Source organism: Oncorhynchus mykiss, chromosome 19 (genome assembly GCF_057628025.1).
Source record: "Oncorhynchus mykiss isolate SJ-2025 chromosome 19, ASM5762802v1, whole genome shotgun sequence".
NCBI classification, from domain to species: domain Eukaryota; kingdom Metazoa; phylum Chordata; class Actinopteri; order Salmoniformes; family Salmonidae; genus Oncorhynchus; species Oncorhynchus mykiss.
The window spans coordinates 47,382,077-47,398,967 of record NC_143040.1 but is presented as its reverse complement, the minus strand read 5'-3'; the positions used below and the strand labels follow the sequence as shown (position 1 = coordinate 47,398,967).

Sequence of the window (16,891 nt, the reverse complement as noted above, 5' to 3'; positions counted from 1 at the left end):
GATTTGTGATGATTTTGGTGCAAAATCTTATTTACATTGCACAATAATTACCTTTCCCATCACTGTCATGTTTGCATATTTGATGTATTTTCCAGACATGTTATACTGTTAATATATACATACATACAGTACATTATACACACACACACCATACATATATAGTACCAGTCAAAAGTGTGGACACACCTACTCATTCAAGGGTTTTTCTTCATTTGAACTATTTTCTAAATTGTACAATAATAGTAAAGACATAAAAAACTATAAAATAACACATTTGGAATCATTTAGTAACCAAAAAAAGTGTTAAACAAATCAAAATATATTTTATATTTGAGATTCTTCAAAGTAGCCACCCTTTGCCTCGATGACAGCTTTGCACACTCTTGGCATTCTCTCAACCAGCTTCATGAGGTAGCTCTTCCAACAGTCTTGAAGGAGTTCTCACATATGCTGAGCACTTGTTGGCTGCTTTTCCTTCACTCTGCAGCCAACTCATCCCAAATCTATTTAATCCATTTTGAATTGAGGCTGTAACACAACAAAATGTGGAATAAGTCAAGGGGTATGAACACTTTCTGAAGGCACTGTATACAGGGCCTTCAAAGTATTCAGAGTCACAAAATGTTACCTTTTTACACATTTTGTTGTGTTACAGCCTTATTCTAAAATTTATTAAAACGTTTTTTTACCCTCATCAATTTACACACAATACCCCATAATGACAAAGCAAAAACAGGTTTTTAGAAATGTTTGCACATTTATTAGAAATAAAAACCGAAAATAGAAATGTACGTAAGTATTCAGATCCTTTAATCAGTACTTTGTTGAATCACCTTTGGCAGTGATTACAGCCTCAAATCTTCTTAAGTATGATGCTACAAGCTTGGCACACCTGTATTCGGGGAGTTTCTCCCATTCTTCTATGCAGATCCTCTCAAGCTCTGTCAAGTTAGATGGGTAGCGTCACTGCACAGCACAGCTATTTTCAGGTCTCTCCAGAGATGGTAGTTCGGGTTCAAGTCCAGACTCTGACTGGGCCACTCAAGGACATTCAGACTCCTGCATTGTCTTGGCTGTGTGCTTAGGGTCTTGTCCTGTTGGAAGGTGAATCTTCAGCCCAGTCCAAGGTCCTGAACACTCTGGAGCAGGTTTACTGAGGAATGGCTTCCGTCTGGCAACTCCACCATAAAGGCCTGATTGGTGGAGTGCTGCAGAGATGGTTGTCCTTCTGGAAGGTCCTCCCATCTCCACAGAGGAACTCTGTCAGAGTGACCATCGGCTTCTTAGTCACCTCCCTGACCAAGGCCCTTATCCCCCGATTGCTCAGTTTGACCGGTCGGCCAGCTCTAGGAGGAGTCTTGGGGGTTCTAAACTTCTTCCATTTAAGAATGATGGAGGCCACAGTGTTCTTGGGGACCTTCAATGCTGCAGAAATATTTTGGTACCCGTCCCCAGATCTGTGCCTCGACACAATCCTGTCTCGGACCTCATTGCTTGGTTTATGCTCTGACTTGCACTGTCAACTGTGGGACCTTATATAGACAGGTGTGTGCCTTTCCAAATCATGTCCAATCAATTGAATTTACCACAGGTGGACTCCAATCAAGTTGTAGAAACATCCTCCAGGCTCCAGTATTTATGCTGCAATAGCTTATGTGTTGGGGGGCTAGGGTCAGTCTGTTATATCTGGAGTATTTCTCATGTCTTATCTGGTGTCCTGTGTGAAATTAAGTATGCTCCCTCTAATTCTCTTTTTGGTAACATCTCCACATTTTTGTGTTATCACAGCCAAAATGTAACCCCTAGAGATTTCTAGTTAAAAGGTATTGCGGAACTAATCACCTAAGATTTACATATACACAGACCCATTAACAATCTTAAGCTATGCGGTTTTCAGGAGTTGTTAGTTTCCTGCGGACATACATCTTTGTTCATACACAAAGTCATGGTATCTGTGAATACACTGCATTGTCCAAGGGAGGTCTCCACATTGGAGCCATTCCTATGAAAGGACCTGCGATTGTGGTAGTTCTCCCTGCAGTGGACATGATTGTGGCAGTTGTCACTACAGTGGACAATGAGCACTGGGAAGCAGAGAGCATCCTGGTAATCCAGGGGGGTCCTCGTCGTCAGTGCTTAGGTGTCCGGACAGGCAGCGGATGTTCTCACTGGGACTCAACTGCTCATCCAAACTGTTTCTACTCCTCCAGAAACAGCTGTGCTGCGAGCCATAACGCCGGCCCAAGGAGAAGCGGCTGTCGCTGTAGGACACCTGGCCGACGCGCGGGCTAGTGCCGGTACATAAGCTGAGGGCACTGCTGGACAAAACGGAGGAGCTGCTCATTGCCCAGTGACAGCGTTTGCAGTTCTGTCTGAAGCCACCAGAGGAGCACTGGACCATTTCCATGAGACAAGCCTCAGAGTAGCTAGGCACCAGTTGCTGGTTGGAACGGATGTGCCACTCCAGATCTGTTCTGTCGATTGTGTTAACCCGGGGGATCAGGTGGCTGTAAGGGCATTCGTCGAGAGGGGTCACAGGGGCCATGAGAAGGTAAGAAATTATGCCGCCAGAACACATGATGAGACACCATACCATGGACAGTGGTCAGGGTGAGAAAACACAATCACACACTCCTTTAAGTTGATGTCCTTCAGGTGCATCCTCCCATACCTCCATACAGTCATCTAGCTCCTCGTTGTGAAGAACCTTGCTCTTTGGGTGAGGTAGGAGTTCTCAGACTCCACATTAGCAAAACTAAAACACTCAGTGAACCTCAGTTTTGTGAGTGGGGCCATGCAGTTGGTTTGAGATGTCCTTCACCCCACAGTGAACGTTGTCATATTCCGCCTCAGCCACATGGGTGTTGACCCATTATTGGTAGACCTGGGTGCTGGTGTAGGCGTCCCCATTACGGTAGCGTGTGACCTGCCGCGTCTGTCTAACATAGTGGTAGCTAATGGTCTTCCACCAGATGCAGGGTTTAGCTTGCTGCATCCTTTGAACACGTTCATAAATGCCTTCCACGTCCCATTTTATGCTGCAGCTCACTCTTGTCATGGTGCCAGCACTCCACTAAGTAGTGCAGGTAGAGCATGAGTAGGTGTAGTAGTAGGCCAGAGTGGTGTAGACGTAGCCATCAGAACAGGGGCTGTCATGGTACATCATGGAATTCCCTTTAAAGGCACTGTCAAAGGTGAGGCGGGTGACCTTGGTGAAATGGCACCACACCATGGCTCCTTTGCAGCCGTACATGAGCATGGAGAGCAGCAAGCCTTTCCAGATGCTCTCTTTACACAGGGACTTGATCGGGGATTGTTTCAAGTGCTTCTGCTGTTTATTCAAAGCATGCAAAAAAAGGGAGGATAGTGTAAGTAAATGTAAATGGACACAGAATTTTGTATTTCAAACCATTCAACATTTCATGACCATTGTTGAGGTCTCTGACGTTTTATTCACAATGTTTATCCTATTTTCCCCCACATCTAAGAAGCTCCTATTTAATTCACTGCAAGGTTGCTTGACTCATATATATATAGCTTGCTTAATTCTTGATAGGAAAATACTATCAAAAAATAAAATTAAATAACAGGATAAAAGGAATCTTCATACCTGTAACGGTTCTCTTGTTGTGAAGTTGAGGCGGACCAAAACGCAGCGTGGTGGTTGTTCATTGTATTTTAATGAAGACACTATACATGAACAAACTAACGGAAACAAGAAACGTGAGAACTCAAAACAGCCCTATCTGGTGCAAACACAAAGACAGGAACAATCACCCACAAACACACAGTGAAACCCAGGCTACCTAAGTATGATTCTCAATCAGAGACAACTAATGACACCTGCCTCTGATTGAGAACCATACTAGGCCGAAAACATAGAACTGCCCCAAAACATAGAAAAACAAACATAGACTGCCCACCCAACTCACGCCCTGACCATACTAAATAAATACAAAACAAAGGAAATAGAGGTCAGAACGTGACAATACCCCCTTAATATTTTAATGTTTTTTTTAATATGGCTTTATTTCCACCTTGTTCATCCTAGGCTACACCTGAATACAGTGAGGTCTGAGTAAAAGCAGGCATCTGATGTACGAATGTACATCTTGAATCTTTCGATTGCCATCAATATTCGACCACGTATTGCTTTTATTATAGCAAGGCCTGTGGAAATTGTATGGCAGCATAATATGAGCGGTACCTCTTCTCTGGCATCATCCTCGAAAACGGTGGTTGTACTGCTCTCACTCGCTTTCGCAGCCGAATTTCCGAATTGAGTTTACTTAGATTCTTTGCTCCAACGTAGAGATAGTTGATTGTGTCTATTCAGTTTCCGTTGTTAATTTTGCACATAAAAAGCGTGATTTATTTGCTTATGATCTATAGGGTATGCATTTTAAATAAAGACATTCAGCAGCGGAGAGAGCTGATGGCAGACATTTAATCGAATAAAACATACAGGTAACAGACTAAAATGTCGCGATCAAGAAAGCATTTACACCAGCGGCGTCTTACAAGAAATCAGGGTATTTAGAATCGTGTTTGAATACTCCCTCACTCAGATTAAGTAACGTGACCGTGTCGGTATGCAGAAGTTATCCTCTCCACTAAGCATTTTATTATAGTCTACCTGAGCAAATTGGGTCGGCTCATACACACCTGTTATAAAGACTTTATGAACAACAACCTAACAATAATAGCCCAACAACAATATAATTACTAATTGCCTAGTAACAATACAACTGATTCAGCCTACAAGTCTAATACTTGCCTAGGCTACTAATAACAATAGTATGTACTATAATTGTATTTATAAATAAACACTAAAGAATGGTAAGAAAACAAAAAGCAGACGGGCAAGACATTGTGAAATTGTTATGCGATATGTCTAAGAGTACGTTCAGGTTAAAAGATTGTTCTGAAATGCAAACCCTCAATGAAACGGCAGATGGCAATGTAGGCCCACACACGTACAACATGAGTAAAAAACGAAGGCAGTAAAAAGTGTTCATTTGTTGTGCAGGACTATTTTTTATTAACATCCCTACTGAAAGTAGATGAGAATCTTTATGGATCATTTCCTCTCCAACATGTCTCAGCATATTATGAATAACTGAAAATGGCTAACTATGTACATGAAGGTATAGGGCCTACTTGAAATGATGTATAAAAGAGTTTACGTAGGTATACTGTAACGGTTAATTATTAGATTAATCCAATATAATTTATGCATCTATAAATAAACGAACACATTCACATGTGTCCTTGTCATTAGCTGCATACATTGCCAATAATAACAGGCTAATTATCAATGTGCAACAGTGAAGTCACATAAACTCACTATTTGGCAAGGAACAAAAAAACAAGAACACAATTTCAACCTATGTGTTTTAACGGTTTATTACAGATGCATAAACTATTCATAAACCCAATATACAGTAATTTGTAACGGTTTATGAATAAATCCTATTAAGTAGACTAGTTACCGAAATATAAGTAGGATAGCCTATACTTTGGCTGGGAAAGATGGTGAGACTCAAAGCATCTTGATTGAAAAAGTATCCTACAATTGTTGCTCCTCGCTAGGGGCGCTGGTTGAACACAGTGCAATAGAGAAGACAATGTAGCCACTCAGTGTCAGCCAAATCCATGATATTAACACAATCTAAAGAGCAAGGGGAGTTTCCAAAGTCATCAAACCCGTCCAACTTTCTCATTTACAGCTATAGACCACTGAAAATGGATCCTATTAGGGCTGCTGTTCCTTTGCTATGGCTTTCCCTGTGCTTTGGGAATATTCTGGAGGCAGCGGTACTTGGATCATTGCAGTACCCCTCCGGTGCGGATGATAACGGGCTTGTATCACATCTGGATGAGCGGAGTCGCAGAGAGCCGACAGCGGTGTCCAGGAAAGACCCTCCGATAAATGATACTATCGTCCCCCATGAGTATATGGTATCTCTATACAGGACACTATCTGAGATAGAGAGCAGAGGGCTTAACAGCAGTGCTCCTCGCACCGCAAGACTCGCTAACACCGTGACCAGTTTCGTGGATCAAGGAAAAGGTGGGTGAAAGTGAAATCAGTAGGTTTATTATTATCACTCAGGGTAGACTTAATCATGGTGGTTGCCATTTATTTGGGGTTTGAAGGAAATTCAAATACATTAATTGTGATTAATGGGTTACAATCAATCAGTTATCCAAATATCCATAGCCTACTGCAAATTGCTGTATTATAGGTCAACCTATCTGGACAAGTCTGTGTTGGAAAATGATATGGTAAATACGAGACAACTGATTTGGGAATATTTAGAAAAATGTCTGTCATAAGATTAAAAAAATGTTTTATGCCATTTAAAAAAAACAGGATTTCCCCTCATTAATTAAAATAGAAACATTGAATTGCAATATCTTGAAAAACCTGATAACCTTACAGCGAATTGCTTGACAATTTCCTTCTCCAGCAGTCATTATTTTAAGATGAATGCATTCATTTGAAATGCTCCCCTACGCCACATCCCGACATCTGTCATGTTGGCAACAATGCGTTATTGAAAAGTATTAACAAGTCTTGAGTAGGCTACCTACAACTGAAACATTAGTCTGTTTGGGGAGGTAGCCTACATTTGTTTCACATTTATATGGGAGTTTTCTAAATACTCTAAATACTTCCAACGAAATATGAAGTCAAATGTCTCGTATTTCCAACATCTGTGATGTATAAACCTCACTGGCACCTTGAGCTAAACACTTCGAGAAGGCCTGCTTTCCCCGAGTCCAGGTGTTGCTGATAAAAACATACTTGTAATTTAAAACGGGTGTTCACATAGAATATTTGTTTGAATAAGTATACTCTGTCAGTAGGCCTATTCCATCAAATTAAATTGCAGGAATACAAGTACCTAAACTATGTCCAAACCTGTTTTTTTTATTGGGCATAGTGCAATTTGTTAATCGGGATTTATAAGGAATACATTTTCATGTAAATATAATAACAATGACACCGTTTTAGGTTCATGTAAACCTATACATTATAACAATAACAATGATAGTAATAATAATGACAACAATGATTATTCAACATTTTGGTTTGTAGACCTATGGCAAGGAATGATTTCTCTACTTCCTCTCAAAACATGTTATAACTGTGTGTTATTCTTGTGTGTTAAGAAATGTTTTTTTATTTTCAAAGGACTGTAGTCATTTTACACAATCTTTTTGAGGATTCCAAACTTGTTTTAAAGAACAAACACAATTAGAAGGTAAAAGTGGAGGTAATTCAAAATAATTTTAAACTAGATTCCAAAACAGGCATGAACATCTTTTCTGTCTCAATGCACAATCATTTAAATGCATCAAAGATGAGAAGTATCATTTCCATGTATTTTGGTTTCAAAGTCAGCAATTAGTAGTAGTCTAAGGAGACAATATTATAGTTTTTTATTGATGTAATTTAGTTTGGCCAACAAAGTAATCAAGTCAATGTGCACCTGTGTGTGAGTTTAAATGTGGGCACTGACTTTCCTATTAACTTGCCCCCATAAAGCTCACAGAGCAAGTTCACCTCAGGTACATGTAGACACAAAATATATGAAAAGAATGCAGCTTTATCTTTTATTCACTGAGATTACAACATAGTCTGGGTTATGTCATTGTTTTGTCTTGCAAGCGGATATTTGCTAGGATAGTGCTGCTCCCTTCACCTTTCATTGTCTGGGTATTCCACTTAAGCCTGCCTGGCTGGTCTTTCTCAGAGGGGGACAAGGGCTGAAGATCATCTGCACTCAACAAAGGCTTAAACGTCCTTTTCCAGCCGGAGCCTCACTGTGCACAATTCCGTTTTATTTTGAGGTCCCTTCCATAATGCATCGATGACACGACACCACAATCTGGCCTTGGATTCTTATGCTACCCATCTGTATTGGAGAAGAAAGTCCCTTCATGTTTTAACCATGGAACTGCGGTTTCGTCCTCAGGTTGCACCGTATCCCAAGACCTCTTGCTTGGGTTGAATGTCAACATGAAAACTTTTGAAAGTTAGGCGATAGTCTGTTCCCTCTTAGCAAGCTTTCCCCCCTGCCAATTGCCACATCTCCGTCATGGTTGCAACTGTGGTATGGCTGATGATGTGAATAGCTGTTACGTGCCAAACTGAATTCTCTGGGGAGGGAGGACGTAGACGTGACTAACATATCAGATGCATAGAAATGATTTAAATATTATTTGTTTGTCTTTTTTTTCATGTATGTGATAATTCAGGTGAGTGTCAGGTTTCTGTTTGTTTGTGGACTACAGCTGTATGTGCACCCATCACTATATGAAATCCAAACATTCTACTAAATATACAGTACATCCCCATCACTTTGGTGTGTTCAAATCTCTATAGCCACCACTTTCTCTCTTTGAGAAATATGGACCGAAGGAGGAAGAGAGGAAGGGAGCTGAGGCCACTTCAGTTTCAGTTTCTCCAGTGTCTCGCCAAGCCCTCCTCTCACTCAATCAGTGTAATTAGCACATACTGCCAAGGACTTGAGCCTGCCTACAGGTCAGCCAAGTGCTTTCCTCCTGGCCTGCTCCTGCAGCTTTTGTCAGCTCTGTTGCTTGCATGTGGAAACGGTATTCCCACCGAGGGGGAGACACACAGACAGGGCTTCATGGCCACAGGCTTTCTGTCTAGCGTAGAGAGCCACTGCACTTGACCAAGGAGAGGGGAGTTCCTGCCAAACGTTGAAGACTTGTTTACATATGGCCGCAGACACTCAAAGAGATTTAAGTCAGCTGACGTCCAGTGCTTGGTTTGCGTTCCCCATCCTCTTTTGGAATAGGTGTGTTTTAATAACTGTGTATGTGTGTGTTAGTGTTAGATTCAAGTGACTAGCCTTTGTTTCATTCCACTACAGATCACTCCTCCTGGGGAAGTGGCCAGCGCTATCTCTTCGATCTCTCCAGTCTGTCCAGGACTGATGAGCTTGTGGAGGCAGAACTGAGGATCCTGAGAAAGCCACCGCTGGATCTCCTTCCTGTGCTGACATGGGGCAGGAATCTTTATCGCCTCCTCCTCTACACTTGTCCGTCTGAGGGGAACTCTGGAAGACGGCTGCTGGATTCCAGGACAGTCGACGTTCTGGATGGCGAGCCTCCCAAATGGGATGTATTTGACGTGTGGGCAAGCGTGAAGGCTCGACGAAGGAGCCACAGGACAGCAGCGGGCAACGACCTCCTTGTGGCCTGCTTTGACCTGCTGGTCGTTTCAGAGTTGACCAAAGAGGCAGCCAACCCTCTTACAGTAGGGCTGCGACGCCAGTCTCGGCAGCCCCAGGAGAGGGCCTTGCTGGTGGCTTTTTCTCGCACCCGCAGGAAAGAAAACCTGTTCAAGGAGATCAGGGAGCAGATAAAGGCAGTGCGAGGACACATGGGTTTTCTGGATCCTTTGAACCTCTCTGGTGACGTGGTTGGTCACCTATCCAGGCGTCGCAGACGCCGGACTGCCCTGACCAGCAGATCTATAGGTGGAGCTGGTGGGGGAGGAGGAGGCGTCGGTGTTGGAGGAGGAGGAAGGAGTGGTGGAGGCAGCGGGCGCAGGAAGACTCGATGCAGCCGCAGGCAGCTCCACGTCAACTTCAAGGAGTTGGGTTGGGACGACTGGATCATCGCACCGCTGGATTACGAGGCGCACCACTGTGAGGGCTTGTGTGACTTTCCTCTGCGCTCACACCTGGAGCCAACAAATCACGCCATCATTCAGACACTTATGAACTCTATGGACCCTGACTCCAGCCCGCCCAGCTGCTGTGTCCCCTCCAAACTCAGCCCCATCAGCATCCTCTACATTGACTCTGGCAACAATGTGGTCTACAAGCAGTATGAGGACATGGTGGTGGAGAGCTGTGGCTGCAGGTAGCATTGCGAGAGAGGGGGATGTCTGATTGTCTTGTCGGAAAATCAATTGGTGGTTTGATGCGCTTGTTAACGCAGGCCTCCCCTATCTCTTCGCCCTAAACCAACTGTATTTTGTGATTTGCTGAAAAAAAGTCCCGACAAGTATGCTCATTACTGATCTGCCTTAACTTGAGTGGAACATAATCTAATTTGCTGCTTAATTTATTAGAATTTGTCATTGAGCTGCTATTTAATTTCATGAGCTCTTTAGCATTTCTTTACTCATAACATGCTCTGTCTCTCTCTCTCTCTCTCTCTCTCTGTCTCCTTGGCTCTGCATGTTGCCCGATGCTGTCAACTTTAGTAAATATCCCATTCTTAAACAACTGATATGCTTCTCACTTTGGTTGTATCACATTACTTTAGTAATCCATTTATGATAAGGTGTATAAAACATCAGCCCTAGCTTTTAATTTGCTGAACAGCAGACAGAATGAATTGAAATGAACAAAACCCCAGACTTCTAGCGTTATGACAACAGCGTTAGAGTACATTTGTGTGCCTATAAGAGAGGCATGGGAGTAAATGATTTGATATCCTTAACTATCAGAAGACATAGTAAGACAGTTTTAGTTCCACTGAATTGCTCCCACTGTGCTTGCTCTTAACTAAAACAACATTTCAAATGTTTGGGAGGACACAATCAAAAAGGACTTTTGAATATTGTCGTTTGCATCACACAAGACCCTACTGTCATCCCTTGGACATGTTTTAGATAATGCTGCTGTCAGTATTGAGAAATCTGGACATTGTTATGCATCTCTTTAGCAAGACAGAAAACGTCTCCCGTTCATGGAGCTGTCTGCTGTAGAAACCTCTGTCTATCAGCCCAAGTTGGAGGAACAGTGATCTTTAGTTAGGGATATGCTATAGGACCCATTTACACAGTTAACTTAGAAAAATAGCTGTGTCACAATGCATTTGCTTATATCACTCTATATCATTACTATGCAAAGATCAGAGGTATATGATATGGAACATTTAAGGTATGAATGAAGGTGGTATGAATGAAGGCCGACAAGGTGAATTTGAAGCAGATTTTTATGGCATGACTCCGATTTATTATTGCTTGCAACTGAGAAATTTCATTTTTTTGCAGAGTAGGCTTTCTACTACAGCTGGTAATGTACATGACTTAAACAAGCAGATCCCGTGCTAACTTTGATTGATATGGCGATTAATTTCCCTGTCAACAGCACAGAACCTATAGGCTATATAATGTCCATAGGAATTCCTTGTCAGGGAAATGGAACATTGGAATTCACCATTTAACACTCCAGGTACTGAATTATAAGAGCACATGATTTTGCTAAATGCTATTGATCAAACAGCAACATGTGTTGGTCTTTGGATGTAATTTCCATCTATTCCATTATATTTTAGAGTTCAGTCCAGAGTGGCATGTTAGCCTGCTGGTACAAATACACAATATATACAAAAGTATGTGGACACCCCTTCAGGTGTATAAAATTGAGCACACAGCCATTCAATCTCCATAGACAAACATTGGCGGTGGAATGGCCTTACTGAAGAGCTCAGTGACTTTCAACACGGCACCGCCATAGGATGCCACCTTTCCAACAAGTCAGTTCGTCAAATTTCTGCCCTGCTAGAGCTGCCCCGGGTCAACTTTAAGTGCTGTTATTGTGAGTGGAAATAACTAGGAGCAACAACGGCTCAGCCGCGAAGTGGTAGGCCACACAAGCTCACAGAACGGGACCGCTGAGTGCTGAAGCGCGTAAAAATCATCTGTCCTCGGTTGCAACACTCACTACCGAGTTCCAAACTGCCTCTGGAAGCAACGTCAGCACACTAACTGTTTGTCTGGAGCTTCATGAAATGAGTTTCCATGGCAGAGCAGCTGCACACAAGCCTTAAATCACCATGCGCAATGCCAAGCGTCGTCCGGAGTGGTGTAAAGTTCGCCGCCATTGGACTATGGAGCAGCGGAAACGTGTTCTCTGGAGTGATGAATCACGCTTCACCATCTGGCAGTCCAATGGACAAATCTGGGTTTGGCAGATGCCAGGAAAACGCTACCTGCCCCAATGCATAGTGCCAACTATAAAGATTGGTGGAGGAGGAATAATGGTCTTGGCTGTTTTTCATGGTTCGGGCTAGGCCCCTTAGTTCCAATGAAGGGAAATCTTAATGCTACATCCAACAATGCCATTCTAGATGATTCTGTGCTTCCAAATTTGCGGAAAAACGAGGTCCCATGCAGAAATGGATTGTCAAGATCGGTGTGGAAAAACTTGACTGGCCTGCACAGAGCCCTGACCTCAACCCCATCGAACACCTTTAGGATGAATTGGAACGCTGACTGCGAGCCAGGCCTAATAGCCCAACATCAGTGCCTGACCTAACTCATGCTCGTGTGGCTGAATGGAAGCAAGTCCCTGCAGCAATGTTCCAACATCTAGTGGAAAGCCTTCCCAGAAGAGTGGAGGCTGTTATAGCAGCAACAGGCAAAGCAACCCCGATTTAATGCCCAAGATTTTAGAATGAGATGTTCCATGAGCAGGTGTCTACATACTTTTGGTCATGTAGTGTATGTTTGTGCTTTAGCCAACTCTTCCCTGCCGTGTTTGTTCATTGTCATTCCAAACATACAGGTATCACAGCAAGAAATAAGTTATTACCTGCTTTTCAAAGGTGGTAATTAAGCGTAAATTCCCCACTGTATATTATTTCACAAATCCCAGTGGAATCACATTAATACAAGGTAACTAAATATGCACAGTCAACACATAGGAAACAAAACCACTTGCAAAGTGTAAACTAGGCACAGATCATATGTGGTGTCCCTAGGAGAGAACTCCCTTGCAGATATTTCATAGTATTAGGGAAAGAGATCAGCCTTTTGCTTCACACTCTCTCTGTAATATATTTAACGCTGTTTGTGGTAACGTCATATCACTGAGTTTCAGTTTAAATGTAATTATATTTCCTGTAATTCCAAGTCAAATTCAAACAAAGATTCTTGAACAGAATTTGAAATTACCAAACCATTCTGTCTGCATTGACCCCCGTGTGGTGTATCAAGATTTATGTACATTTAGTTTTATTTCTTCAAATAGATATATTCCCATGTTTTTGCACAAAAGGCAAATAGTTGATCATTTATGACTACAGACTAGTGCATTTCTAAGTACAGGAGTATTTGTACTGATATACAATTTGTGAGTCAAATGTAATGTACTAATTACCATATTTGAGTGTTTGCTTCTTTTGTTTGGAATTCTGTCTGTTAAAATATTTCATTTCATTTCTAACCAAAATCCAAAGCAGCTTTCATGCATTTTGTTCCACATGTTTTAGTCCAAACCAGAGATTGTTTATTTTTTACGGTTTTCTTTTACGGTTATGTAAAACCGATTTGGTTCTTTATGAATTAAAACAAAATCCTGCAAAACGGACTATAGTGGCATTTTGAACAAAGGACTACGCTCAAAAACAAACAAGAAATCCTCTGCTTGTGTTATATTTTCAAACAGCAGAGGAAATTTAGTGGCACATCATTTCCAGGAGGCCGATTCATGGCTATAATGCAACTCCCCAAACATCATTGAATTCACCTAACATACATTGATCAATAGCAATGTTCGAATCAACTTTCCAGAGTTTCTATTTAAATGTAAACATAAAACTGCCCAAACATTAAGAAAAAGGGGGTGTAATGATACAACTTCCTGTAAATTCCTGTTGCACATATTTTTGATGGAAACATGATTACTACCAAAGTTACCGTCCTTTTTGAATATCTTTTCAACTGTAGTGACATTCTGCTCAGTGGAAAATAGTTACCATAAGAGCTTCTTGATTAGCGTGTATACCCTTTATCTAAATTACATCAATACGGCAAAGGATAATAAAACAAAAGTGGCAGGCAGAAAATAAACCCCAAAAGCTAATTTAGTCCAGAGAGTAGCTCCTTTGGTATGCCATGCCTTGATATTACATACATTTGTATTTTTCCCCACTTTGTTTGTGTGCGTGTCCTATTACAGCTACTTTGTATGACTGTTTTTTTCTGCTTCTTTGTGATCCATAATGCCAAACACATTTTCATGAAAATGGCAGGACAAGGAAGTGAATGGGCTTTTCCATACTTCATTGCATGTTTACTTCAGCGAGCTTGTCTTAGCATGTCCATTGTCTTGAAATAGTATTCCCCCTGCACAGTTGTTACATTTTGTTGCACATTTTGCGACTCCACTCAACTTAAATCTGTTTGAAAATCTGTGGAAAGACAGAGTTTGCTGTAAATCAACGATCCCCATCCAACTTGACAAAGCTTGAGCAATTTTGCCAAGAACAATGGACACATGTTAGGATGTAGTGTTGAGTGTTGTAAAGATCATTGGGGGAAAATGCCTCAAAATCCTAGACTCTAACGCAACAAAAGGTGAAAGCTGTGCCATGGTTAGGATGGATGTTGTTTCAAGACTCATGGATGCTTGACGAGTACAAAGTGTTGTTGTGAACATCTGACCGACTCCTGGGTCGGCTTATCCAAGGATGGTCTGTTACAAAGGCACTGTGGGAGGTATTCTGACTTGAGATCTGCATGCTTGATTCTAATTTAACAATATCATCAGTTGCGGTTTGACCTGGGCAATGTTCAAGTTAGTAGCTGTTAACACTGACAAAATATATTTAGAGTTTTGTTTGTGTAAGAGCATTGGTTCGTTATTGAATTGGGATTCTGATATAAAATTCCAAGTACTTAACAACATCTATGCAATGTGTATTTCACCATAATTCTGCTTTAACCTATTCAAATATGATGTCTTCCCCATGCTTTTCAAGGGAAATTCAGATAAAGGTAACTTTTTCCTTTTCATTCTCCTCCTTTCCACATTTATTGATTGGATTTATTGAATATTAGAGAGCATTTGATTTCTGGCAAGAAACGCAAATTGTATGAAAGTCCCCCACATATTTTTAAAGACATGTAAGCTTCTGTATAAAGATCATTGTACAAGTAAAAGCTTGGTCAAGTTCATATTTTGTTGAGAAGGGAAATGTTTGAGATTTAACCGTTAGACGGCCATTAGTTTTATATGTGTTCATGTAAAATGCACTGTGTGTATGTATGTATGTATGTATGTATTCTATGGGTTATAAAGGTCTGTACATAATGTAATTGTAAATGAACTGTAAACAGCTATTTTCTCTTTTGGAAATATTTTATAGTAGTATATATTTGAAAAAGTATATGTAAGCACACTTTTTATCCTCATTTTATGTTCACCAGTTTTTTTTGTAAAGATTATTTTATTAAATATTGTATTCATAATAATATGAATAATCTTCCTTTGAGTCTTCCTGTAAGTGACTTTGAGAGCCTTAGTAATACAGGTTAGAGCAAAAACTGTGACAACCACGGTCTTCCCTGTATAGCACAAGCTAGATTTGAAACACAGACTTTTTGACCTTGGGACAAAAAGAACCCACACAGTGCCTTCAGAAAGTATTCACACCCTTGGACTTTTAAAATGTTTTGTCGTCTTACAAAGTGGAATTAAAATGGATTTGTCCTTTTTTGTCAATGATCTACACAAAATACTCTGTAATGTCAAAGTGGAAGAAAAAATATATCATTTGTAAAAAAATGCATGTAAAATAAAACACTAGTATATCTTTAGATTAGTATTCAACCCCCTGAGTCAATGCATGTTAGAATCACCATTGGCAATGATTACAGCTGTGAGTCTTTCTGGGTAAGCCTCTAAGAGTTTAGCACACCTGGATTGTACAATATTTGCACATTATTCTTTTTAAAATTCTTCAAGCTCAGTTAAGTTGGTTGTTGATCATTGCTAAAGAGTCTTGCCATATATTTTCAAGACGATTTAAGTCAAACCTGTAAGTAGGCCACCCAGGAACATTCAACTCCAGTGTAGATTTGGCCTTGTGTTTTAGGTTATTGTCCTGCTGAAAGGTGAATTTTGTCTCCCAGTGTCTGTTGGAAAGCAGACTGAACCAGGTTTCTCCTCTAGGATTTTACATGTGCTTAGATCTATTACATGTATTTTCTATCCTAAAAAACTCCCTAGTGCTTACGGATGACAAGCATACACATAGTATGATACAGCCACCACCATGCTTAAAAATATGAAGAGAGGTACTCAGTGATGTTTTGTGTTGGATTTGCCCCAAATAGAATGCTTTGAATTCAGGAAATGAAGTTAATTTCTTTGCCACATTTTTTGCAGTTTTACTTTAGTGCCTTATTGCAAATAGGATGCATGTTTTAGAATATTTGTACTCTGTACAGTGTTCCTTCTTTTCACTCTGTCATTTAAGTTAGTATTGTGGAGTAACTACAATGTTGTTGATGCATCCTCAGCTTTCTGTTATCACAGCCATTAAACTTTGTAACTGTTATAAAATCACCATTGGCCTCATAATGAAATCCCTGAGCGGTTTCCTTCTTCTCCGGCAATTGAGTTAGGGAAGGACGCCTGTATCTTTGTAGTGACTGGGTGTATTGACACACCATCCAAAGTGTAATTAATAACTTCACCATGCTCAAAGGGATATTCAATGCCTGCTTTTTTACTAGGTGCCCTTCGTTGCGAGGCATTGGAAAACCTTCCTGGTCTTTGTGGTTGAATCTATGTTTGAAATACACTGCTCGACTGAGGGACCGTACAGATAATTGTTGGAGGTAGTCATTAAAAAATCATGTTAAACACTATTATTGCACAAAGTGTTCATGCAACTTATTATGTAACTCGTTAAGCACATTTTTACTCATTAACGTATTTAGGCTTGCTATAACAAAGGGGGTTGAATACTTATGGACTCAAGACAATTCAGCTTTTCATTTGAATTCATTTGTAAACATGTCAAAAAAACATAATTCCACTTTGACATTGTAGGCACAACATAATGTGGAAAATGTTGAGGGGTGTGAATACTTTCTTCAGGCACT

At 40.8% G+C, this 16,891-nt stretch overlaps 1 protein-coding gene and 1 pseudogene across 1 annotated transcript; one reads left to right on the top strand and one right to left on the bottom strand.

Moving 5' to 3' along the window:
* Positions 1-1,893: 1,893 nt before the first annotated feature.
* On the bottom strand, positions 1,894-4,273 carry LOC110498344 (transmembrane protein 151B pseudogene; annotated as a pseudogene).
* Positions 4,274-5,547: 1,274 nt separating this feature from the next.
* Positions 5,548-15,259, top strand: LOC110497772 (growth/differentiation factor 6-A-like). Its single transcript, XM_021574124.3, has 2 exons — positions 5,548-6,073; positions 8,910-15,259. The coding sequence occupies exons 1-2, from the start codon at positions 5,656-5,658 to the stop codon at positions 9,908-9,910; spliced, it is 1,419 nt and encodes a 472-aa protein (XP_021429799.2). The 5' UTR covers positions 5,548-5,655; the 3' UTR covers positions 9,911-15,259.
* The last annotated feature ends 1,632 nt before the right edge of the window (positions 15,260-16,891 follow it).